The 26,180-nt window shown below is 46.6% G+C and overlaps 1 protein-coding gene across 3 annotated transcripts in view; it reads right to left on the bottom strand.

The window, feature by feature from the left end:
- Positions 1-4,029: 4,029 nt before the first annotated feature.
- The window catches only part of RAB11FIP1 (RAB11 family interacting protein 1), a 40,525-nt gene continuing 18,374 nt past the window's right edge, over positions 4,030-26,180 (bottom strand). Inside the window, exons 2-6 of one of the 3 annotated variants that reach the window (XM_031013956.3) lie at positions 21,903-22,345; positions 19,247-20,054; positions 16,020-17,921; positions 15,162-15,270; positions 4,030-8,193 (exon numbers count right to left, since the gene is read on the bottom strand). In XM_031013956.3, coding sequence (XP_030869816.2) covers positions 7,975-8,193; positions 15,162-15,270; positions 16,020-17,921; positions 19,247-20,054; positions 21,903-22,345 — 3,481 coding nt within the window. In that variant the 3' untranslated portion in view covers positions 4,030-7,974. Of the gene's footprint in view, positions 8,194-15,161; positions 15,271-16,015; positions 17,922-19,246; positions 20,055-21,902; positions 22,346-26,180 lie in introns of those variants that run through there. The other 2 variants (XM_031013957.3, XM_055349003.2) reach the window with 2 other exon arrangements.

The following is a 26,180-nucleotide window of genomic DNA, read 5'->3' as shown; positions in this document are numbered from 1 at the left end:
CCTGATCTGGCCAAGGCGCCTCCTCAGGGCCCGCCCTTGCCCTGCTACAGGCCTCTATATAATTTTCTTTCCCCTGACATGGAAGTTTCGTTGTGTCGCCCAGACTGGAGTGCAGTGGCATAATCTCGGCTCAATGCAACCTCTGCCTCCTGGGTTCCACCAATTCTCCTGCCTCTGCCTCCCAAGTACCTGGGATTACAGGTGCCCGCCACCATGCCATGCCTGGCTAATTTTTTTTTTTTTTTTTTTGAGACAGAGTCTCACTCTGTTTCCCAGGCTGGAGTGCAGTGGTGCGATCTCAGCTCACTGCAAGCTCACACCATTCTCCTGCCTCAGCCTCCCAAGTAGCTGGGACTACAGGTGCCCACTACCATGTCCAGCTAATTTTTTTTGTATTTTTAGTAGAGATGGGGTTTCACTGTGTTAGCCAGGATGGTCTCGATCTCCTGACCTCATGATCCACCTGTCTCAGCCTCCCAAAGTGCTGGGATTACAGGCGTGAGCCACCACACCCGGCCTAATTTTTGTATTTTTAGTAAAGATGGCGTTTCACCATGTTGGCCAGGCTGGTCTTGAACTCCTGGCCTCAGGTGATCTGCCCACCTCAACCTCCCAAAGTGTTGGAATTGCACATGTGAGCCACTGCACCCAGCCCTCCATATAATTTGTATGTGTCATGAAATACTGTTGTTTTGGTTGTTTTCTTTATTTTTTGGAGACAGGGTCTTACTCTGTCACCCAGGCTCCCTGCAGCCTTAAACTCCTGGGCTCATGCAGTCCTCCCTACTTGGCCTCCCAAGAAGCTGGGACTATAGATGTGCACCATGCCCAGCTTATTCATTTTTTATTCTCTATTTTGTAGAGATGGTGGTGGGGGGCGGTCTCACTATGTTGCTCAGGCTGTACTCAAACTCCTGGGCTCACAGTATGGTGCCTCAGCTTCCGAAGTGCTGGGATTACAGGCATGAGCCTCTGCACCCAGCTGACTTTTTTTGAAGCATTAAAAAAAAAAAATGTAAAAACCATTCTTGACTTGAAAAGGCTGTACAAAAACAGGAGGCAGGCTGTAGTTTGCTGACCCCTGTTCTAGGCCTGCAAGTCAGACAGGTTATAAGATCGAATCCTCTCTTAACAACTCACAGTGTGACTTAGGCAAATGAGAGTGCTGCTGCCTCTCTGGGTCTGTTTGCCCAGCTGCACGATGGAGACATTGACCTGAATGAGAATTATTAAAAATAGTACACCTCAGTGCTTCAAGAAGCAGGCCTTCCTTTTGCAGTCAAGGTTTAGCCTGAAGTGAGCAGTCCATAAGGACAGAGGCAGCTTATTCTCAACTCTGTGAGAGCCATATCATGTCCCCAAGGCGATTCTTTCCCAGGCTCAAGACACAGGTTTCTGTGTAAAGTAATAGAAAGTCGAAAGGCCGAGTAAGGACATACCCCCTTAGGAGGCTTTTTGGCATTGGGAAACCCTGCCCTCAAAGGGCTCAAGGAAGCCAGTTTCGAGTCAGAAGTGATAGTTCATGACGTCCCAGTAGGGGAAAACTGCAGGGCCCAAAAGCTGACACCCACAGAGCAGCCCAGGGGCAAGCTGCCTGTGTTGAGAGACTGGGTCCAAGGGCTAATGGCGGCTGTCGTGCTGACCACTGGCCCCAGTAAAGAATGGTAACCACGCCCGGTAAGTGACTGTTTTCCTGATTGGGAGTGGGCAGGGTGTCCCCGGCAAGTCCCCACTTTGATCCACAGGTGGCTACGATTATAACCTGGGCCGGAAGGAACCTAGATTATCTTTGTGACTGCTGCAGCTTTTTTTTTTTTTTTTTTTTCGCCAAAGGGAATTGTTAGCCAGGAAAGTTTCTCCTGGGAATCCTATCAGTCCTTGTCACAGAACACACATAGCTGCCAGCTACCAAGTTGTGGAGATACGTTCAAAACAGTACAGACGGTGTGATCCTATCTTCCTTGTAAAGTGTGGCTATTTACATGAGAGGAAAAATCCTGAGACAAGTCAAAACTACAGTGGTTACCTCTTGGTAGTGAGGAAATTAGGACTTTTTTCTTTTCCAAGAACAAACATGTTATGCTGTTACTTAGAAAAATCTAGAGTGAGGGCTGGGAGCGGTGGTTCATGCTTGTAATCCCAGCACTTTGGGAGGCGGAGGCGGGTGGATTGCCTGAGGTCAGGAGTTCGAGACCAACCTGGCCAACATGGTGAAACCCCATCTCTACTAAAAATGGAAAAATTAGCCAGGCATGGTGGCGGGTGCCTGTAATTCCAGCCACTCAGGAGGCTGAGGCAGGAGAATCGCTTGAACCTGGGAGGCAGGGGTTGCAGTGAGCTGAGACTGCAACATGACACACCAGCCTGGGCGACAAGAGTGAGACTTCATCTCAAAAAAAGAAAAATCTAGAGTAAGTGAGCAGACAGGGGAGTGGAGGAGGGGAACAGCGTCTATTGCTCCTCCAGAATGGAGCACAAGGGAATTCAGGTCACCTAAGAACAACTGGGGCCACCTAGCCAAGTGACTGGGCGCCTCTAGACCTTTGGGGCTTGACTTCGACTCAGAATTCTGGATTTGGGAAAGTTCACCTTTTATGTTGTTCATATATCCTATAATTATTTCCCTTATTTTCTTGTTTTTTTTTTTTTTTTTGAGACAGAGTCTCGCTCTGTCACCCAGGCTGGTGTGCAATGGCGTGATCTTGGCTCACTGCAAGCTCTGCCTCCTGGGTTCAAGCAATTCTCCTGCCTCAGCCTCCCAAGTAGCTGGGATTACAGTCATCCACCACCATGCCCGGCTAATTTTTGTATTTTTAGTAGAGACGGGGTTTCACCATGTTGGCCAGGCTGGTCTTGAACTCCTGACCTCCGGTGATCCATCCGCCTCGGCCTCCCAAAGTGCTGGGATTACAGGAGTGAGCCACTGTGCCAGGCCTGGTATTTTTTTTTTTTTTTTTTTAAGCTTTCCATGACTAGCTGCTGGTCTAAGGGGACTCAAAAGAAAAGATGGTTGTGTCTCCCTCCTTGGGCTGGAATTTGAAAAATACAATAGCCTGGCCCTGAGGGCTGGGTTTGGTGGGAATAGCAGGAACCAAACAGAACTCCAAAGCAAGGGGAATAAATCTGAGAGAGAAAAGTTGGGGTCATTTGTGTAATTAAACTTTCCTTCCTTGAAGACCTTCCATTTAGAGGGTTGTTTTATTAAGAGATTTAATAAATAAAATAAAATTTATTAAGTGTCTTCATGTCACTACACATGGCAGTCGATGTCCACTTGGAATCACCAGGCCTCTCCACCAAAACCAGGGAGGCCTTCAGGGAAGTTCCCCCATCCCAGCCCAGGAGTCTCACAGGCACCGCCTGCCTCTGTCTCTCTACAATGTGACTCATCTCTAAGAGCAAAAGTATCGCCTCCATTCCAAGAGGTCTGGGACCTTGGAGTGTGGACCACGTGCACCGCTCGCGGGGCAGGCACACCTCTCACCTCCTTGGGAAAGGCCTGGGGTTTGGAGAGATGAACTCCAGGAGACTCCTGTGCATCCCTAATACCCTCTATTCACACGTGGACCAACTAAGTCAACTGAACAAGGACCTGGTTCCCAGATGGGGCAGTTGAGCCCAGCCTGAATTCAACTCATGCCCCCAAAGTGAAGACATCACTCTGTGGGAACCTGTGTGTGTGGTGGGGGTGGGAACTGAGGAAAGACCCTGTCCAAATGCTCAGCCAAGGGTACCGGCTGCAAAGGAAAAGGGGGCAGCACGTTCCAACTCAGTTTCTCTGGCCAGTGCCATGGTCCCTCAGGCCAAGATGAAGGGTGCATCCGAAGGGACCAGACATGTCCATCCTCTTTGAGAAAAAGGGCCTTGGGACTCCTGGAAACCAGGCAAGATGGCAGCAACAGAAATCCCAGTGAGAGACCCTCATGGGAATGAGAAATACTGGTCATCCCCCCACCCCCACCAAGAGAGGTTTTCCAGGAAGACAGAATAAATTTTTATTGCACCCATACCAAACTACAGACACAAATCTTTGAAAGGTAAGTACCATTTTATTTAGTGTTGTAGGAAATGTTGGGTTACTTCTTAAAAACGAAACCAAAGAAATTCAAAAGTCCCAAAGAAAGAAAGCAGGAAATATAATTCTATAATCCAAAAACGTTGGGCGATCCTTCATTTGGAGGAAGAGGGCGTCAGTTAAGTAGCTCACACAGTAGATATGGAGACACCGCGGAGTTAAGTTTGGTGGATACTAGGAATTAAGTTCTCTACCTAAGGCAATTAATTTTTCAGCCATGAGAGATAATTAGTAGTTCTAGAAAAAGAAAAAAAGTTGACTGGGAGAAGGGTGGGAGGGAGGATGGTGTGTCATTTAACATTAAATTGCCTCTCTCTACAGTATGTGGCTGAGCATCATGGACCTTCCTCCCTTTGCCCCGTTGAGCTCCCACTGTTAGCAAAACTGAGAAGCACATGCCTGTATCTTCTTCATACCGGCATGTGCACACACACCTGTATCTCCTTCATACAGGCATGTGCAGAGCCCTCACCAATCGGGGTCCACAGCTGTTCAGTATGGCAAAGGGCAGACTTACTCCTTCATCCACTCTGCTGCCTTGATGAGGTGAACACACTGGAATAAGATGGAGGGCAGGATACCTGCCAAAGCCTGAGGAATGAGATGATCTGAAACAATTGGGCAAAGGCTGGACATTTCAAAAAGCTGACTTCCAACTGCAGTTTATGGGTATAGAATTTGATGCTTCCCTCAAGTCCTGACTGCTCTTTCTGAGGCAGCCAGGCTAGGCCAAGAAATGAGCTGCTCCAGCTTCTCCAGAGCACAGCAGCCTCCCAGGGCCTGTCAGCATCTGCAGCAGCTGGAAGGAGGTCCCAGCTCTTCTGAGACATAGTCCATTTGTAGGATTCTCCAGTGCTCCAATTCACTAATGTCTCCTAATGGCTCAGAACAGGCTAAAGCTTCTCCCAGATAACCCCTCCCCCAAAACTGAGTCCTCAGGGACAGTTGTTAACTGAATGACCTCCAGGTTATCTACTTTGGGAGGTGCAGGAATGCTATAAACTGAATTTTTTCCCAGCAGCAGCAGAAGCCAGGCACCCTTGAGTCAATTGTCCTTCATTGTCCAGAGCTACCAAGTGGCATTTCAGAGCACAGGAATTTACTCCTCCACCCAGATGTCCCTCTCATATGGACTGAGTCACACACCCCAGGTCCTAGCAGCAGACATCTCCAAACCAACATCCTTGTGAACACTGCAGATCTCTACGCCAGCTCTCCAATGGAAGAAGAACCACACAGAGCACACCTGCCCCCCAGTGCACTTGGACTATCACAGTAAAAATACATTTATATCAAGTAAAAAACATAATGCAGGACAAATATATACATGTACATTTTCTTTCTTTCTTTTTTTTGAGACAGAGTCTCGCCCGTTGCCCAGGCTGGAGTGCAATGATGTGATCTCAGCTCACTGCAACCTCCACCTCCCTGGCTCAAGCGATTCTTGTGCCTCAGCCTCCCGAGCAGCTGAGATTACAGCTGTCTGCCACCACACCCAGCTAATTTCTGTATTTTTTAGTAGAGACGGGGTTTTGCCATGTTGGCCAGGCTGGTCTCGAACTCCTGACCTCAATCAAGTGATTCACCCGCCTCAGCCTCCCAAAGTGCTGGGATTACAGGCGTGAGCCACCGCGTCCAGCCATACATGTACATTTTCAGAGTTCAAGTGAATACACAGTTTTCTTTATAAGTATGTAAATAAATTTCATAGCACTACAAAAATACAAGTCATCTGAGAAGTTTACAGTGGTCCCAGTACTGTAGGAGACAATTAAATAAAATAAAATAGCTGTAGATAATTAAAAGCTAATTAGATAAATCAAGTTACAGTATCATCCTTCAGATTAAAGTGCTCTGATATAACCAATGCCACAGCAAACGAAATCCTGGAAAGAGATTGCACTGCCAATGATTTTGCCTCTTAACCTCAATGTAACAAGGACATACATAAAAGAGATTCCTGATTTAATAACTGCTATCATCTTCACCCCCGCCCACGCTATTAGCCTGTGATATTCTTCCCCTAGGAGAGATGTCAAGATTAGATGAGATTCTATCATAGCCAGGGAAAAAAATAAGAAATACCAGAAACATTCTAATTCCAGTCTTAAGTGAGTAACAACAAAATTACCTGAAAAATCTCAACTGGTGCTTTTAGCTAAGAAGGAAGCAAGTGCCCTAGTTAAAAAAAAAAAAAAAAAAAAAAGTCTATAAATCTAGTTTTAAAAATACAAATTCAAAAATAAGTATCATCTTCTTGCTCTGCACAGTTTTATAACAAGGGGGTAAAATGCTGGTGAGTCTATTCATGAGGGAAAATGGAAAAAAAGCAACCATTTGAAGGCTGAGGCACCTGTTTTCTACTGACTTTTAACTTTTATTAACTACATTAAGCCCTTCACTACAATTTCCCCAGTATCCCACAAATAATTTGGGTTTCCTTTTGAGCAGGGAGAGAAAGTGTTCAAAGGACAGACATGCAGATGCAGTTCAATCCCTTTGGGGTCCAATCCATGGTCTCCCGTCCCCTGTAGAGTGAAGGGACTTCTTTTTTTCTTTTTATTTTTTTTTAAGACAGAGTCTTAAAAAAATTGCCCAGGCTCTTTTTTTTAAGAGTCTTAAAAAAACTCTTGCCCAGGCTGGAGTGCAGTGGCACGATCTTGGCTCGCTGCAGCCTCCATCTCCCAAGTTCAAGCAATTCTCCTGCCCCAGCCTCCCGAGTAGCTGGGATTACAGGCACGCACCACCATGCCAAGCTAATTTTTGTATTTTTAGTAGAGACGGGGTTTCGCCATGTTGGTCAGGCTGGTCTCGAACTCCTGACCTCAAGTGATCCACCCTCCTCGGCCTTGCAAAGTGCTGGGATTACAGGCGTGAGCCACCGCGCCTGGCCTGAAGGGGCTTCTTCATCTTGGGGAGTTGGTGGACCCTGTCTCTGCCCCTCACAAGGAGTGTTGCTGAGGAAACCAGAGCACCGAGCAAAGGCACAGGGGGAAAACGCCAAGCAATCGTACTGACATCATTCCACACCTGGAGAACTGTATTAGCGAGTGCGTGGACCACCCAATCCCCTAGCAAAGCGCTGAATAGGCTGGTCTAGCCAGCAGGAACCTGGCTGTCATAAGAGGAGGGGCTTTCACCAAGTTCCTCAAATTGAATAAAGAGTAATTCTTTTAATTCCTGAATTCTACTTTTCCTATCTCCAGTAGAAGGGCCCTGGATCTAAGCAGAAGGTATTTTAAGGCTAGAGAGTAGTAGAAGTTGATGTTTAGAAAAGGCCGCTTGTTCAAAATCTGAAAGGCACATTCAGAGGCTTTCTCTAAACACCTCTGCTCCCATCAAAAAACAAGACCCAAGTCTGAGAAGCTGGGTAGGTTTACATGGTATCAAAATTTAACATCTGCAGCCAAAAGCCACACCTGAGCTACTCGAAGGCCAAGAAAGTATGTGTATGTAACACAGCACCAGTCGCATGGTCCTTTTCTCATTTAAAGCTTTCTCAGGTCAGCTTTCAGAGCTGGAGGATACATACTGAAAAAAAGTCTCAGTATGAAAGAAAGAAAACCCCAGTGTTAAAATACATGAACACTTCCTGTGCCATCTGAATCTCTGGCTCAGGATCAGATCTTATGACCACATCTCTGGTGGGCATAAAATATTTACAACCTAGTTAAAGGCACAGTGGCATTTAAAACTAAAGCCTTGGGAATGTACAGTAAAAGATTAATTGTAATCGTTAACCTGGCTTCCATTGGTAGAATTCACTCTTGCCGGATAACATGTGAGGGAGATGGTGATTCGGAGCCTGCTGGCTGGTTATCAGGCAAGGCAAGTCCTTGACCCCTGGAGCAGGTGAAAGTGAAGTCACAGAAACGTCTCGGTGTTTTTTTTCTGCTGATTTACATCTTTCCTGCTTTTTTGCCAACCTGAGTCGGGACGCGGAGGATATTGGGGGTTTCTTCCATGACTCTGACAAGCAGGTTGTCAATGTAGTCTTCCAGCTCGCGGACCTGGAACTCCTTCTTGCTTATCGTTTCCTTCTGTTTGAGGACCAGCTGGATCAGCTCATCGTGGGTCAGCTGCGCATATGCAAATGCAGGGTCCGAGGGGCTGTATTTCTTTGGAGAGGGGGGAAATAGTTGGGAAAAAGGAGTTATAAAATTAGCACAGAAATCTAAAACCTAAAAGAAGTACAAAGGAGGAAAAAGTGACTAGTGATCTGGGTCTCTTGGGAATCCATTTTCTTTCTTTCTTTCTTTCTTTCTTTTTTTTTGAGACTGAGTTTCACTCTGTCACCCAGCCTGGAGTGCAGTGGCGCGATCTCAGCTCACTGCAACCTCCGCCTCCTGGGTTCAAGTGATTCTCCCACCTCAGCCTCCTGAGTAGCTAGGACTATAGGCGTGCACCACCATGCCTGACTAATTTTTGTATTTTTTTAGTAGGCACAAGGTTTCACCATGTTGGCCAGGCTGGTCTTGAACTCCTGACCCCAGGTGATCCGCCTGCCTCAGCCTCCCAAAGTGCTGGGATTACAGGTGTGAGCCACCGTGCCCAGCCAGGGAATCCGTTTTCAATTTACAGTGAAAACAGCTTGTTGACTGATGAAGTCTTCTGGAAAGGGCCAGATAGCACATATTTGAGCCTTTGCGGGCCACAGACAGCCTTTGTTAACATGTTCTTCCTTGGTTTTTCGGTTTGTTTGTTTTGTTTTATTTTGTTGTATGAACTTTTAAAAATGTAAAAACCATACTTGCCTCACAGGTCGAGGACCTCTGGACTTGACTCTGGGTTTGGATTTTAAGCAGTGCCATCATGGGAGGACTCAGTTCTCCAAATGAGTGCTCACTCCTTTGGGAACACTAGGAGTTCACACAACCAAACACCAGTGCAGAGCTGGAGACGACTCCAAAGCCAGAGGGGGCCCAGGAAGACACAGCTGTGACAGCAAGTGCAGGGGGCAAGGGCTTTCTTTCCAGGGCAGCAGGTCGAGGTCCAGCCCAGACTGCTCCTGCCAAAGCTGCGCTCAGAAGGACTCAATGAGCTGGTGGATGCAGAGGACACCCAGGGACCCCACTTCACATCACTTCATACTCAAGAAATACGCGGAGTCAGAGCCAGGTGTCACCATGCCCCGTCCTCACCCGTGGCCATCTAGGCACGCCCTTGGGTACACAGCGGCCTGTCCCAGAGCTGAGCGTTCCACTCCCGAGGAGAGCACACACCCTGCGGAGTCACTGTGCTTTATCAGCATTTATGATCTGGGGCCCCTGCAAGCCCAAGCAGCCTGAACCAGGAGGAGACGTAAGGTAAAGCTTAAATGAAAAGTCACATGCTGTGTAAGTCCCCAGTAAGGAAAAAAAAGTGACTTTTCCTGAAATCTGTAGCCTGAGATTTACATGTTTAAAGAATCAAGATGATTTTGCTGGCAGAGCTCTGAGGCAGGAATAGCTTTACTGCCCTGAGGGTCTAACGGTTTCACTGCCTACCAGGAAGGCCAAGAGACTACCTTCTCCAAGAATCAACCCTAGCTCCTCAGTGACATGATAGGAGCCCCAGTTCAGTCAGTGACGCAAACTGCCTGGACACGAGCCAGAAGTCAAAGGAGGGATCCCAGCCCTCCCATCCTGGCCAGGAACAAAAGCAAGATGATGGCGGTACTAACTTAGACACACAACACCAACGTTTCCATAGACAGAGCGGGTTCAACCCCACACAGGCTGCACATTCAGAGGTGAGACACTGGACTGCTTTTCCAAAACCTGCTTCTCCCCTAATCTTTGTTTTTTAAAACTTTGAAGGCATGCATTCACAGTGCACCTCCTCTGGACCTCAGTCACTGTAGATGTGACTTCCAAAACAATATTTCATTGAAAAGTTGCAAGTCTGGAAAAGAGCCCTAGCGATTGATTACACAACAATGTGAATGTACTTGATGCCTTTTTTTTTTTTTTTTTTTTCCCATAGAGACGGGGTCTCTCTATGTTGCCTGGACTGGTCTCAAACCCAAGTTCAAGTGATCCTCCCACCTTGGCCTCCCAAAGTGCTGCGACTACAGGCATGAGCCACCACACCCAGCCTTACATTTTATATCAAGAAAAAAGAGTCACCTTTGTAAATAATGGCAAAGAATACGTCCTCAAGGGATTTTAGATTATATCTCTGTCATATAAGGATCTTATTTTTTTTTTTTTTTAAAGTCTCAATACATAAGATACTCTGCATGGAGTTTGAAAGAGAGAGGGATGCAGAGGCTGACACCTGTAGGGTGTCATATAATTAATTCCAACACCTAACATTTGGGTCTCTTTATTTTTCCTGGGATTCTTTTTTTTTTTTCTTTTTTTGAGACAGATTCTCACTGCGACACCCAGGCTGGAGTGCAGTGACACGATCTCGGCTCACTGCCTCCCAGGTTCAAGTGCTTCTCCTGCCTCAGCCTCCCGAGCAGCTGGGATTACAGGCACCTGCCACCACATCCAGCTAATTTTTGTATTTTTAGTAGAGACAGGGTTCCACCATGTTGGCCAGGCTGGTCTTGAACTCCTGACCTCAAGTGATCCACCCGCCTCAGCCTCCCAAAGTGCTGGGATTACAGGCATGAGCCACTGAGACCGGCCTTCCTGGGGTTCTTGATGATATGTTTTATAATGTCAGCCTCATACAAAATAATAGTTTTACAGCTTTTTACTATTTAATAAGCATTTTTTCCATCATAACATTTTAGCAAAACTTGCTTTTCTAATGGATGCTTAAAATCTCATTATATTTTAACTATTCCTCTATTGCTGGATATTTATGTTGTTTTCAATTTGTACAATTATATATAACATTTTTATCAAAATGCATGAACATAAATCTTTGGCCATATCTCTAAGTACTTCCTTAAGATAAATGCCTAGAATTGAAAATGTGTACACACTTAAGGTACTTCATACGAACCGTCAAACAGCTATTTAATTTGGATTCTGTAATTCAAAGGGAAAAAGGATATAAAGGACTTTAAAATCATTAGAAGAGCCCAGTTTTGCAATATTTAAAAATTATAAAACAGGGCCAGGCATGGTGGCTCACATCTGTAATCCCAGCACTTTGGGAGGCTGAAGTGGGCGGATCATGAGGTCAGGAGTTCGAGACCAACCTGGCCAACATGGTGAAACCTCTTCTCTACTAAAAATACAAAAAATTATCCAGGCATGGTGGCGGGCACCTGTAGTCCCAGCTACTCGGGAGGCTGAGGCAGGAGAATCGCTTGAACTCGGGAGGCGGAGGTTGCAGTGAGCCAAGATCATGCCACTGCACTCCAGCATGGGCAACAGTGTGAGACCTCATCTCAAAAAAAAAAAAAATTATAAATAAGCCAGCATCATAAAAAGTGAGTAATGGCCTTGGAGAAGAAGAAGCACAGAGAAAATACCCACAAATGCAAGAAAGAATGGTGCCCATTGTCATGTATTTCTCACCAGGATTCTTACCCTGGACTTTTCCTTTTACATAGTTGTGATAATGACATACACTCAAATGTGCATCCAACTTTTTCCATATCACAGATGATTTTTGGATCTAGTTGGCTTTACTATTTTAAAACGGAAATGTTAAAGCCACCTGGGTAAATAATATTCTCCCAGTTATAAATCATCTATAAAGGATGGAGGCCCTAAAACAACAACCAAGAAAAGAAAAAAAAAATCACTGTAGTAATGATCCAGCTAGCATTTCATAACTTTAGCTATGCAATTTCTTTCCCTTAAACCTCTCTTACTTTGCAACATTCCAAAGAGTAGGTATCTTTATAAATACTGTCTTGTGCCTTAACACAAAGCATCTATCACGTGGCAGGCCAATAGCAGAGCCTCCAGGAAATGTCCTGTATTTACCCAGAATGTTTACTAGGCATGGTCCAGAACCAAGAGATGTGTTGCAGGCAGGCAGCGGGGTGGCAGCCAGGCTTACAAATCATGAGCAAAATAAGCAGCAGTTGCCTTTGTTTTGAGCTAAGTTATTCTCTTAGGGCCAGTAGATAAGCCCTTGAATTAAATGAGCTTTGAAGAGGAAATAAAATGGGAGCCAAAGGTCTTGCTAACTTCCCAGAAACAAGGTGTTTGTTTCTCTTTGGAGCCACACTGCATTCCACAGTAAAAGGAAGATGGATGGGAAGCTGCTGAATGACTCCAATTTTCATTGCTGTCCCTTTATGCTGTCCTTTTATCCCATTTCCTGATAAATATCATTAATTCCAGGAAGACAAGTGCTGCCTCAACTATCTGCAACACACAGAAGCCAGGCAAGCTGGTTGACATATTGTACATTTTTAGGCTAGGGCTGAAATGTAGTAGGTACACAATTCTGGCTGTGGCTGATAATTTTGAGACCAATGCTTACCACCTGCCCTGTCAATGTGTCCTACAAAGAAAGAGTGGGGTCCGGGCCCAGCGGCTCACACCTGTAATCCCAACACTTTGGGAGGCCGAGGCGGGTGGATCACCTGAGGTCAGGAGTTCAAGACCAGCCTGACCGACATGGTAGAACCCCGTCTCTATTAAAAATACAAAAAAATTAGCTGGGCGTGGTGGTGCATGCCTGTAATCCCAGCTACCTGGGAGGCTGAGGCATAAGAATTGCTTGAACCTGGGAGGTAGAGGTTGCAGTGAGCTGATACCGCACCATTGCACTCCAGCCTGATCAACCAGAGTGAAAATCCATCAAAAAAAAAAAAAAAAAAAAAGGAAGGAAGGAAGGGAGGGAGGGAAAGAAGGAAAGAAGGAAGGAAGGAAGGAAGGAAGAAAAAAGTGGGGCAAGGCAGGAAGAAGATGCTGACTTGTTTTCAGCAATCATCAGTTATGATTACTTCTCTTCTTTTACCAAAAACTTGGACCTCCAGCTTCCTGTAAACCTTTATCCCAGCTCTTACTGGTAGACATGCAGTGAAGCCAGAGGGAATAACAAGTACCCAGCACTTGAAAAACACTTTCAGTCAAGCATGGTGGCACATCTGTAGTCCCGGCTACTTGGGAGGCTGAGGTAGGACGATCACTTGAGCCCAGGAGTTCGAGGCTGCGATGAGCTATGATTGCACCTGTGAATAGCCATTGCCCGCCAGCCTAGGCAACAGAGCAAGACCCCATCTCCATTAAAAAACAAAACAAGGCTGGGCGCGGTGGCTCACACCTGTAATCCCAGCACTTTTGGAGGCTGAGGCGGGTGGATCACCTGAGGTCAGGAGTTCGAGACCAGCCTGGCTAACATGGCAAAACCCTGTCTCTACTACAAATATAAAAATTAGCTAGGCATGGTGGTGGGTGCCTGTAATACCAGCTACTCTGGAGGCTGAGGTGGGAGAATTGCTTGAACCCGGGAGGTGGAGGTTGCAGTGAGCCAAGATGGCGCCATTGCACTCCATCCTAGGCGATGAGAGCAAAACTCCATCTCAAAAAAAAAAAAAAGAAAAAAAACTATTCAATATCCGGAGTCCATGGGACTGTAAAATATATGATGGAATGAAATTTTAGCTGCTCTGAACTAAAATAAAAACAAAGTTTATTTCTATAGACTGCAGTTCTCAGTGTCAGTTGGGAAGTCCCTCTCTACATATTTGAAATACAATATATCCTTGCCCACTAAAGGTCACCAATCCCTCAGTAAATCATTCTCTTCTAGTCCAGATAATGAGTTGAAGACCAGGGATTTGCAGCAAGGCAGTATTCTAAATCCTTCAGATTCTAGAACCAGAAAGAGCAGGATGAAGACAATCCTAGGCAGAGTTCATCTGGGAGGCTGGTTTTGTTTTGTGGGGAGTTGTTTTTTAATATTAGCCCATACTTTTAGAGACCCTCCAAATGAGCAAGATACTTCCTGGAAATTTACCTTAAGGAAAAAATCTAAAGGAGAAGAAAAAATTCCATATAGGAAATTGTTGACTATAGTATTAATTCATACTGAAAAACAGAAAACAGGCTGTGCATCTTGCCTCACGCCTGTATCCCAGCACTTTGGGAGCCCAAAGCAGGTGGATCACTTGAGCCCAGGAGTTCAAGACCAGCCTGAGCAACATGATAAAACCCCATCTCTACAAAAAATACATAAATTAGCTGGGCATGGTGGTGCTCGCCTGTAGTCCCAGCTACTTGGGAGGCTGAGGTGAGAGGATTGATTGGGCCCAGGAGGTCGAGGCTATGATGAGCCGTGATCATGCCACTCCACTCCAGCTTGGGCAACAGAGTGAGATCCTGTATCAAAAAAAAAAAAAAATTCCTGATTTTGATGAATGTCCTTACTGTTAGGAGTATTTAGGGGTAAAAGGAGCATGAGGTACACAACTTACTTCCAAATGATTTTTAAAAAAAATTATGCATACACCTGCGTGTGTATATCCAGAAAGAGAGAAGGTTGGGGAGAGGAAGCAGAGAGGATGAGACTGATGGGCAAATGTGGTCAAATGTTAACCACTAGAGAACTGGGAGGAAGGGTTTGTAGGAGCTCTTTGTACTGCTCCTGCAACTTTTTTTTAACATTTGAAATTATTTCAAAATAATGTTACCAAAAAAGTATATCTATGCAATGATTGCAATTATCAGAATTTTACATTCTTGCCAAAGGAAAGGAAACATGAGGGAAAAAGAAAATACCTGACCTGAATGGGCCAGACTGTGGTGACATTTTCTTCTCCTTAAAAAGAAGTGCCAGGCTGGGTGTGGTGGCTCACGCCTATAATCCCAGCACTTTGGGAGGCCAAGGTGGGAGGATCACTTGAGCCCAGGATTTCAAGACCAGCCTAGGCAACATAGCAAGACCCCATCTCTATTAAGAAGGAAAATTTTTAAATAATTTTTTTAAAAAAGAAGGGCCAGTGTCAATCATGTTGCTTGAGACAAAAAAAAAAAAAATTAACAATAACTAAACAAGTATAAGGGAATAAAGTAATTATCCAATGGAATGTCTGGGGGCTTCCAAAGTTTACTCAAAGACTCAAGATGTATGACTAAGTGCTCCTGGCACCACCGGCTGCCCAGGGAGAGGTATACGATGGTGACTATGGAAACGGGTGTTCTGTCAATCCCTAACGAACACACCAGCTTCTCAGAGGACATACCTTCATCATGGCCTCATTGTTCAAGTTCTCACTGATGATGGTGGCAGTTCCCAAGCTGCAGTTAGCAACCTTGGTGGCCGTTGCATTCATTGGCTTCACAGGATGAAGTCTAAAGAGAAGGGGAAAAGGATCTTTAGACCCTCCGGTCATGGCAAAACTGAGCAACTGCCCACTGCAAAGACGGCAGCCAGTAAGCCAGACAAGGGGCAGGTGGGTCACATGCTGCCCTCATCTCTGGGCCAACGCACTCCAATGTCTCTGTTCCTGTGGAAACAAAAGCAGTCAGGACAGGGCTGCCACATGCAAGCCAGGAAAGCATGTCCTTGTCCAGATGTCCTGATATCTTCACGGGACCCTTGGTCTTGTTACAAACATCAGAACATTAAAGGCAGTCTCTTATTTTTTGAAGTCAACTAGAGCCTAGGCATTCACTGTAAAACTCTGCAGAGGCTTCTGTCCCTCCACAGTAAAGACAGCTCAAAACAAACATACGAGCTTCACGTTGGGGAGTGCTTGAAGAAGTTTTTGACACTGCTAGATACTACTACCACTCAATGCCAGTTAGTTCTGAGACAGTTAAGATACTGGTGGCATTGCGTTTCTGCAATGTGCGAGCTCCAAATCTGACCGTGCAGAACAATTCCTAAGCTATATTTACAGACTACTATTATGTTCTTACTATAAACGCAGCAGTGTCTTGAGGTATTACCACCACAAGGGGCAGCCCTACCAGCAGGACAGTGACAGGCGGGTTGTCACATCAGACGTCTGTGTGGTTAGAAAGCCATAACCTCTGCAGGTAGGAAGCAAAGGGGGACATTGCTCACATTTACATAGACAATCTCCCCCATCTCTCACCTGTGCTTGGCTGACCCAGTTCCAGCGCCTGGCTGAGCTGAGACTGGATGTGTCTCCGAGGGTGAGACCCAGGCCTGGAGGAGTGGCTTCCTCTTGCCAAAATTTTCAACTCTACCAGCGGAGCCCTCTGCTGTGGCTTTTTTTTGAGACTCTGCTGTGCTGGTGTGGTGAGTGTCAGAATGTGCAGAGCTGGGGAAAGAGTGTGTGACAGGAAAGATCTCAGAAGGGGAGGGGCTGGGTACAGGATTGTCCAGGGATGTGCCAGGAGGCGGGCTTGGACTCCCATTTCCCATCAGTTTTTCTTCCTCGCCACCACTGGGGCCTGGCAGCTGTTTATCCAAGCTTGAGCTCTTGCCAAGATGTGGTTTGTGAATTCCGAACTCTGTGGTCTGCTCTGAAGGAGCTGTCACAGATGCCTGGGGTGCTTGCAGCCTGAAATCACACAGGCCCTCCCCAAGTACCAACCTATCTGCCTCGCCACTGGGCCCCTTTCCCCTCTCAGGACAGGGGACTACCAAGTCCAAGGACAAAGCTCCTATGTCCAGAGTTGACAACTTTCCTGTCTCTCCATCATCTTCAACCTGATCTCCGTCATCTTCAACCTGATCTATTCTTTCATCATCCGATGTGACTTCAGGAATGGAAGGAAGGCTTAAGTTCAGATCGGCCATGATTGGAGATTTAAAATCTGAGACCAACTGAAGGTCACTCAAGGGGTCAGACAATAAACCTTCGTGGTCACTGGCTTTGCTCTGATGCTGAGTCACAAGGGCATCCTCTCCCTCCATCCTAAAGAGTGGAGTGTCTTTCGCTGAGCTTGCTTCACTCATGGGGACTTCGGAGAAACTCTCCTCCTGGGAGGGGAGGAGGAGGTGATCCGCTGGGGAGGCTGGCGCACCGCACGTCACTGGCCCAGGTGTGGTCACCGATTCCCTTTCTGAGTCGTCTGCGTGGGGAGACTCAGGAGGCTCTCCGTCAGACGCGTTTCCAGCAACAGACCATGCAGGGTTCAGCTCCTGGGGACAACTGCTGTGTCCTTCCACCAGCAAGGCAGCCCCCGCCACTGCCTCTTCCGTGAAGAGCTGCTCAGAAAATGACACACGCTTTTTGGTTTTCTTCTGGTCCTTGCGGAGGTTCAGACCCATCTCTTCCAGCTTCTGCATCATGGAATCAATGGAAGGGACCGATGCTCCCATGGGAAGAGGGGGCGCCACTTCTTCAACTGCATCCCTGGCTTTGCTCTCCACAAGAGACCCAGCCTGACTCTCCAAGTCTCTGTCTCCTCCTGCTGCAAGCTCCCCAGCAGGGCTCACAGCTCCATCACTGCTGAGTGAAAGGGCAAACGGTACTTCCTGGGCTTCTCCAGATGATGGGCTGTAGTCTTGTTTTTTGCAGGGGAATCTCGGAAGTTCTTCCTCTTGTCGCCCTGTTTCAGGCTGCTCTGGGAGAGACTCCTCCAACTCAAGGCTGCTGGTGTTCTTCTCTGTGCCTGTCTCACGGGTCCTGCCCATCAGAGAATCTTCTGTCCCTTTATTTGCTGGAAAGGATGGCTGTTTGAAAAGTGATCCCAGGGCAGAAGAACTAGAATTTGGAACCGGTGTTAAACACTCAGTTTGCAACTCTGCCTTAGGGAGCAAGGGTGGTTCTTCAGACTTGGCCTGGCCCCTGTCTACGAGAGGCCAGCTTTCAATTGGAGTGGATGTGGAAATGGGAGCTGCTATGGGAGATGAGAGAGAGGAGAAGACAGAAGGACTCTCAGAGGACTGTGTGTCTGCACCATGTCCCAATTCAGAGGGGACAGGTGCCTGGCCAGAGCTAGAAGGAAGAGGAGGAAGAGAGGAGGGGGAGTCAGTGGGGGAAGGAAGCCTGGCTGTGGGTTGCGCCTCTGGAGACACTTCCAGTCTGCAAAAAGGACAAAATAAAATCTGCAGGTCAGTGCAGATGCATCACGAGAGACAAAGAAAATACACAAAAACAAGTCATTCACCAGGGGAGAACGTCTTTACACGTGGGGCAGTACCTTAAGAAGTTAAAAAAGGAACACTAGCCAGGCGCGGTGGCTCACGCCTGTAATCCTAGCACTGTGGGAGGCCGAGGCAGGCGGATCACCTGAAGTCAGGAGTTCAAGACCAGCCCAGCCAACATGGTGAAACCTCATCTCCACTGAAAAATACAAAAATTAGCCGGGTGTGGTGGTGTGCACCTGTAGTCCCAGCTACTCGGGAGGCTGAGGCAGGAGAACTGCTTGAACCTGGGAGGTGGAGGTTGCAGTGAGTTGAGATCGTGCCACTGCACTCCAGCCTGGGCGACAGAGGGAGACTGTCTCAAAAAAAAAAAGGAACACTAACACTTAACATACACAACAGACACTTTTATAACCAAGCAGATCCGTCACACAAAAGTCTGTTGCAATAGAAATGAAAAGATCCCGGTAAAGCAATAGCCTCCAGTTTCTTGCGGTGATTAACACAAGGCCCGAGCATTTGATTATTACAGGACAAAATACACCTAAAAGGTTTAAAGTGGTTAAAGATGTAACACAAAGCAACAGGCATAGATAAGTTTAAGAGGAACAGTGTGTATGTGTGTGTATATGTGTGTGTGCATGTCAAAGTAAGCAGAATCTCTAAAAAAAAAATCTCACTCCCCAGACCACAGAAATATTGTCAGTGTGAATGTGAGTCACACAGAAAAGCAGAAGTCCCCAAGGCCAGTCCCCAAGGCTTATGCCGGCTGTTACAACAAGGGGCAGAGTGGACACAAAGAACCGTCACTGTCACTTGAGAGAGGACCGAGGGTCTCTCATACCAGAAACCAATGCCAAAAGGCAAGGAGGCAGGATAACATCTGGCTCAAAGGGAAATGTGAGATAAGAACTTCGAAAACACAGGTTCTGCATACACTACAACCCAAACTCAGTATTCCCAACTTGCAACACCCACAATCTGCTACAAACCACTGCGTTCCACTGAGATCTGATAAGCTGACTGAAAGGACAGACCATGCCTGCTGGGCAGTAGCTCTGAGCTGGGAAACATCACTGCAATTTATACAGGGCAGGCCAGGCTGGCAGTAGGGACTGGTTAAAAAAATAATTTAGACCAGCAAACCTTTGGCATATATGGGTACTATGATATCATGGGACCCACAAGAGCTGGTCTAACGTAAGCCTGAAAACCACCAATGGCGAGGCAGAAATGCCCTGCACGAGAAGAGCCAAAACTCACCGGGGCTTGACAGCTCTGGTCTGGGGAGCCCTCGGAGAGGAAATTGGAGGTTTCGGTTCAGACTTGGACTCTGGCTCAGCTTCTGGTCCTGTGATCTGCACATCTTCAAAGAGGTTCAGGGAGCTGCCCTGTCTGGAGACAACAGCTGCAGTATCTTTCTCAGATCTTCTCACAAGGTCTTCAGCAGGCCCCGATGCGTCCTCCCCCGGCTTAACCCCCATCAGCATGCCTTCCTTCTCCCTCCCTGGGACCGTGAGAGGGTTTTCACCTTCACTGCCCTTAGCCACATCCTTCTTCCCCGTCATCAGAGACAGCAAAGAGGACCTCCTGCTCTCTGGCTTCTTGCTCTCCTTGGCTTCTTTTGTGGCCTCCGAGTTTGCGGGGGCCATGTTTTCCCTGAGGTCCCCACTGACCAGTGGGGCAGGTCGGTAGGACGGCAGGGTCATAGACTTCAAGGAGTCCTTGGTGGAAGATTCAGAGAGCTGCCTGTCAGAAGACAGCCCACCTCCTTCAGCAGGCTCCTTCCAAGACCCAGCCGCCAGGTTCTCTGTAGAAGAGAACAAATGCTTCTTTCTGAAGCCCTTGGGGGATGGGGAGGAGGACGGGCTGCTATCCTTGGTCTCACCCTTGGCTTCTGGCTGCTCCAGGTAAACATGGTTCCCATTGATGCAGACATTAGAGCGGGAAAGGACATCATTCTTAGACCGAAGGCCACTAAGAAAGGAAAGTCCTTCCTTCTTGGGAAGGGTAAAGTTGACCTGGTTCAGTTGCTTAAGATCCGTACTTGCTGTTCTCTTGTGAGACATGACTTTGGGAAGAAAAAGAACAGAAAGGGGATAAGATGTTAAACGGGTGGTTTGCAGTGTAGGGGCATCTGTCAACGTCTGGATACATTTCTGGTTGCCACAACTTGGAGGGGGTGTGCTGCTATTCGTATCCAGCAGGTGGAGGACAAGGATGATACTGAACATCTTACAACGTATAGCACAGCCACCCACGACAAAGGCCTGTCTAGTCTAAACTGTCCACAGTGCTGAGGTTGAGAAACTCTGGATTAAACCAATGAAAAGGGCAGCACTCTTGGTAGAGTAGCAGAATCCGGCCAATGGGAGGGATTTAGACATTGAAATTGAAGTTCAAAATACATAATTAACTCAGAGCTAAAGGAAGCAGATTCCTTGGCTTCTGATAAGGCTATATCCCACGAGGGTTGAGCACATCACAGGAACTCAATAACTACCTGATGAATTAATGAAATATCAGAATTACCATAAGGTTCCATGGTTTTACCCTTAAAAAAAAAGAAAAAAAAAACTTGGAAGACACTCATTCTGTTAGCTCTAAAAGCTTGTACTAGTGGACATCATTTATATAGCCAGGAACTCTGGAAAAGGAATTTATACATTCTTAGAAACCAGAGGGTATAATCCCAGCACTTTGGGAGGCCAAGGCAGGTGGATCACTTGAGGTCAGGAGTTCAAAACCAGCCTGGCCAACATGGTGAAACCCCAACTCTACTAAAAATACAAAAATTCACCGTGTGTGGTGGCACGGACCTGTAATCCCAGCTATTCGGGAGACTGAGGAAGGAGAATTGCTGAAACCCAGGAGGCGGAAGTTGCAAGGAGCCAAGATCGCGCCATTGCACTCCAGCCTGGGTGACAGAGCAAGACTCCATCTAAGAAAAGAAAGAAAGAAAGAAAGAAAGAAAGAAAGAAAGAAAGAAAGAAAGAAAGAAAGAAAGAAAGAAAGAAAGAAAGAAAGAAAGAAGGAAGGAAGGAAGGAAGGAAGGAAGGAAGGAAGGAAGGAAGGAAGGAAGAAAGAAACCAGAGGGCTTAGAAATAGAGAGGGCATCTCAGCCGTGGGCAGTGGTTCACACCGGTCATACGAGCCCTTTGAAAGGCTGAGGCAGGAGGATCACTTGAAGCCAGGAGTTTCAGACCAGGCTGGGCAACATAGTGAGACCTCATCTCTAAAAAAAAAATTTTTTTTAATTAATCAGGTGTGATGGTGCACACCTGTAGTCCCAGCTCCTCAGAAGGCCAAGGTGAGAGGATTCCTTGAGCCCAGGAGTTGGAGGCTGCAGTAAGCTATGATCGCGCCACTGCACTCCAGTGTGGGCAATAGAGCAAGACCCTGTCTCTAAAACAAACAAACAAAAAATATTTTAAAAAAGGAAACAGAGAGGGCATTTTTTTTTTTTTTTGAGACAGAGTCTCACTCTGTCACCCAGGCTGGAGTGCAGTGGCACGATCACAGCTTACTGCAGCCTCTACTTCCTGAGCTCAAGCAATCCTCCCAGCCTAGCCTCCTGAGTAGCTGGGTCTACAGGAGTGTGTCATCACATCTGGCTAATTTTTATATTTTTTGTAGAGACAGGGTTTCACCATGTTGCCCAGGCTGGTCTCAAACTCCTGGGCTCAAGCAATCTGCCTGCCTCAGCCTCCCAAAGTGCTGGGATTACAGGCGTAAGCCACCACGCCTGGCCTTAGAGAGGGCATCTTAACCACCACTATCATCACCCCCACCACCATGATTTTGCAACTGAGGAATTGAATTAAACTCTTTCTCTTGAGATTTTTCTGTTTCTTCTCTCTCAGAACAAAGCATGGTAAGTGGAAGAAGAGAGGTCAAGCAGGAAGAGGCAGAAACTCACCATCTGAGGCCGAGGAGGACTCATCCTCATTGTCGTCTTCATCCCACTGGGACTGAAAGTCTCCGGGACGAAGCAGCACTTTTTCTGGCTTTGAGGTCGGCAGGACAGACATGGACTGGGAAAGAGGCGTCTTCTGCAAATTTGACTTGGAAAGTAAGGTCTTGATCTTTGATTTCTTTTTCTTGTCTTTGCCCACAGACTCATCATCACTGTCGACCGAAGGTGTCGTGCTAGGGATGATGGCGGAGGCGGTGTCTGACCCACTGTCCTTATTCTTCCCCTTGATCTTGTCCTTCAGCTTGCCAAATGGATTCCGAGACTTGTCTTTCATAGAAAGGTCAAACATGCTGGCAGTCATGTTGTTTCTCATAAACTGGATGTCAACCTCAATTTCTCCTCGCTCCTTTTCCTTCTTTCCTGGTTTGGATTTCAACTTATACCACCTGAAAGGAGAAAGGCTGAGGAGTTACCTTTGAATGGAAGCAACTGCAACAATGTTCACAATCCCCATGAACTGGCCTCTCCTCTCTCTACCAGCAGCCTCTTCAATGCATGCATTCTCATGCTTTCTCTTCGGGAAGTGGTAGATGAGAGCAGAATTTTTTTTTTTTTTTTTTTTTTTGACACAGAGTCTTGCTCTGTCACCCAGGCTGGAGTGCAATGCCACCATCTCGGCTCACTGCAGCCTCTGCCTCCTGGGTTCAAGTGATTCTCCTGCCTCAGCCTCCTGAGTAGCTGAGATTACAGGAGCGCGTGACCATGTCCAGCTAATTTTTGTATTTTTAGTAGAGACGGGGTTTCACCATGTTAGCCAGGCTGGACTCGAACTCCTGACCTCAGATGATCCGCCCGCCTCAGCCTCCCAAAATGTTGGGATTACAGGCGTGAGCCACTGCACCCGGCTGAGAGCAGAATTTGCTCTTTTATTTCTTTTGTTTTGTTTTTTATTTTGCACTTTTATTTTTGAGAAGACATGCGCTAGACAAAGATAGGATCCAGTGTTGTGCTTAGCGTATAATCACCTCAAATCCTGATTCAATAAAGAGCTCATTCTAAAAATAAAGAAAAAAAATATTCCATGGAATCACTTCCGATGAGTGATGTTTTCCTTCAGTAGGGTAAAAATGCAAAGATCAGGGCAGGTGCGGTGGCTCACACCTGTAATCCCAGCACTTTGGGCGGCTGGGGCGGGTGGATCACAAGTTCAGGAGTTCGAGACCAGCCTGGCCAATATGGTGAAACCCCATCTCTACTAAACATATAAAAAATTAGCCAGGTGTGGTGGCAGGGGCCTGTAGTCCCAGCTACTCAGGAGACCATGGCAGGAGAATCACTTGAACCCAGGAGGCAGACGTTGCAGTGAGCCGAGATCGCACCACTGCACTCCAGCCTGGACAACAGAGTGAGACTCCATCTCAAAAAAAAAAAAAAAAAAGCAAAGATCATACACAAACAGCTAAGAAGGGTGGCATGCAAATGATGTATAATTAAATCACAGAGAAAATCAAGTTTGTAGTAAGGAATGGTCCCTGCCAGGGAGTAAAAAAATAATAATAATAATACACAGAATTAAAAAAAAAAAAAAAAGTGGGGAGGGGGTTGGGCATGGTGGCTCACACCTGTAATCCCAGAGATTTGGGAGCCTGAGGCAGGAGGATCACTTGAGGCCAGGAGTTCAAGACCAGCCTGGGCAATATTGCAAGACTCCATCTCCATAAAAAATTTAAAAATTTGCCGGCATGGTTGTGTGCGCCTATACTCTCAGCTACTCAACATGAGCCTAGGAATTCGAGGCTGCAGTGAGCTATAATTGCACCACTGCACTCTAGTCTGGGTGACAAAGTGAGACTCTGTTTCTAAAAATAAATAAATAAAAATAAAGAATTTTTTAAAAGAGTGAAATCAGGCTAGGCACAGTGGCTCACGCCTGTGATACCAGTACTTTGGGAGGCCGAGGCAGGCAGATCACCTGAGGTCAGGAACTCAAGACCAGCCTGGCCAACACGGCGAAACCCCATCTCTACTAAAAATACAAAAATTAGCCGGGCATCATGGCGAGCACCTGTAATCCCAGCTATGCAGGAGGCTGAAGCAGGAGAATTGCTTGAACCTGGGAGGCGGAGGTTGCAGTGAGCCAAGATCATGCCACTGCACTCTAGCACTCCAGCTTAGGCGACAGAGCCAGACTCCATCTCAAAAAAACAAAAAAAAGTGAAATCAGTCAGTTAGAAAATGACAAACACTATATGAGTCCACTTATGTGAGGTTCCTGGGTTAGTCAAATTCATCCAGTCAGAAAGTAGAATGGTGATTGCCGGAGGAGGGGAAGGAGAGAATGAGGAGCTAATGTTTGATGGGTATAGAGCTTCAGCTGCAGAAAATGAAAAAGTTCTGGAGATGGATGGCGGTGATGGTCACACAACAATGTGAATATTCTTAATGACATTGAACTGCACACTTAAAAATGGTTAAAATGGGGCCAGGCGCAGTGGCTCACGCCCGTAATACCAGCACTTTGGGAGGCCAAGGCGGGCAGATCACTTGAGGTCAGGAGTTTGTGACCAGCCTGACCAACATGGTGAAACCCCATCTCTACTAAAAATACAAAAAATAGCCAGGTGTTGTGCCACATGCCTGTAATTTCAGCTACTCTAGAGGCTGAGGCAGGAGAATCGCTTGAACCCGGGAGAGGGAGGTTGCAGTGAGCCAAGATCACACTACTGCACTCCAGCCTGGGTGACAGAGTGAGACTCTGTCTCAAAAACAAAAAAAAAAAAAAAAAGGTTAAAATGGTAAATTTAATGTTACATATATTTTACCACAATAAAAAAAATGGTTAGTTGGAAAGGAAGCCTTCTTCCCTAGCTTAATAATCAGAAAAAGTAACATTTCAAACACTATCCAAGAATTACACTTGGTCATTTGCAACCCACTTCAAGATGTGAAAAATGACAACTCCACTGAGAGACAAGCTTCAGAAAACGGAGATCTCATGGCATTCATTTTCCATTGAGGAGCCTTATACCTTTGGTGAACTGTAAGAATGTGAGCCAGGTTGGGTACAGTGGCTCACACCTGTAATCCCAGTGCTTTGGGAGTCTGAGACAGGAGGATTGGTTGGATCCAGGAGTTTGAGACCAGTATAGGCAACAAGACAAGATCCCATTCTCCAAAAAAAATTTTTTTTTTTTTTTTTTTTGAGACAGAGTCTCGCTCTGTCCTCCAGGCTGGAGTGCAATGGCGCGATCTCGGCTCACTGCAACCTCCGCCTCCCGGGTTCAAGTGATTCTCCTGCCTCAGCCTCCCGAGTAGCTGGGACTACAGGTGTATGCCACAATGCCCAGCTATTCTTTGTATTTTTAGTAGAGACAGGGTTTCATCATGTTAGACAGGCTGGTCTCAAACTCCTGACCTCAAGTGATCCACCCACCTTGGCCTCCCAAAGTGCTGGGATTACAGGCATAAGCCACCAAGCGTGGCTAAAAATATTTTTTTTAATTAGCTGGGTGCAGTGGTGCATACTTAATAGTCCCAGCTACTTGGGAGGTTGAGGCAGGAGGATCACTTGAACCCAGGAGTTCAAGGCTGTAGTAAGAGCTATGATTGCACCACTGCACTCCAGCCTGCACAACAGAGTGAGACCCTATCTCTTTCACAAAAAAAAAAAATGTGAGCCCAGTTTGTAGCAAGACCATACAATGGGACAAATAACTCCAAATACCTGGTCTATAGTGAGCTGTCCACCAGGTCACCCTCACAAACTGAGAACTCACATTCTGAAGTTCTTTTCGGTGACCTATTTAAGAGCGGAAGGTAGTGGACTTAAAGGAAATGATGGTTTTGCCCAAATGAGCACAACTTCCTCTTTCACCTTCAGCCATGGCTGGTGGCTCGCTCACAGGGCAAATCCCTGCCCCCATTGCTACGGCTCCTTCTACACTTAGAGGAAAGGCACAGGGGAAAGTCGAAACCTAACACCTAAACAGCACCTGTGGCATACCTGACACTGCATACGCACAGAGACATCTTCATTTCAGCCTCACAAGAACGACATGGAGTAGATATTATACCCATTTTACAGATGAAGAAATTGAAGCTCAGAGGTCTGAGAATTGGCACAAGGTCTTGCAACCACTATGGGGTACAGCTAGGATTCCAAATCAGTTTCCCCTATTCTTTCTCCTATTCTTTCCCCTACACCAAGACTCCTGCTTTAAATTCTCTCCTAATTTATCTTGGATGGGCCATCTTTTGTAACGTAGAGAAAGGAGGGTTCAA

Source organism: Gorilla gorilla, chromosome 7 (genome assembly GCF_029281585.2).
Source record: "Gorilla gorilla gorilla isolate KB3781 chromosome 7, NHGRI_mGorGor1-v2.1_pri, whole genome shotgun sequence".
Classification (NCBI taxonomy): Eukaryota; Metazoa; Chordata; class Mammalia; order Primates; family Hominidae; genus Gorilla; species Gorilla gorilla.
This window is presented reverse-complemented; position numbering and strand designations above follow the sequence as displayed.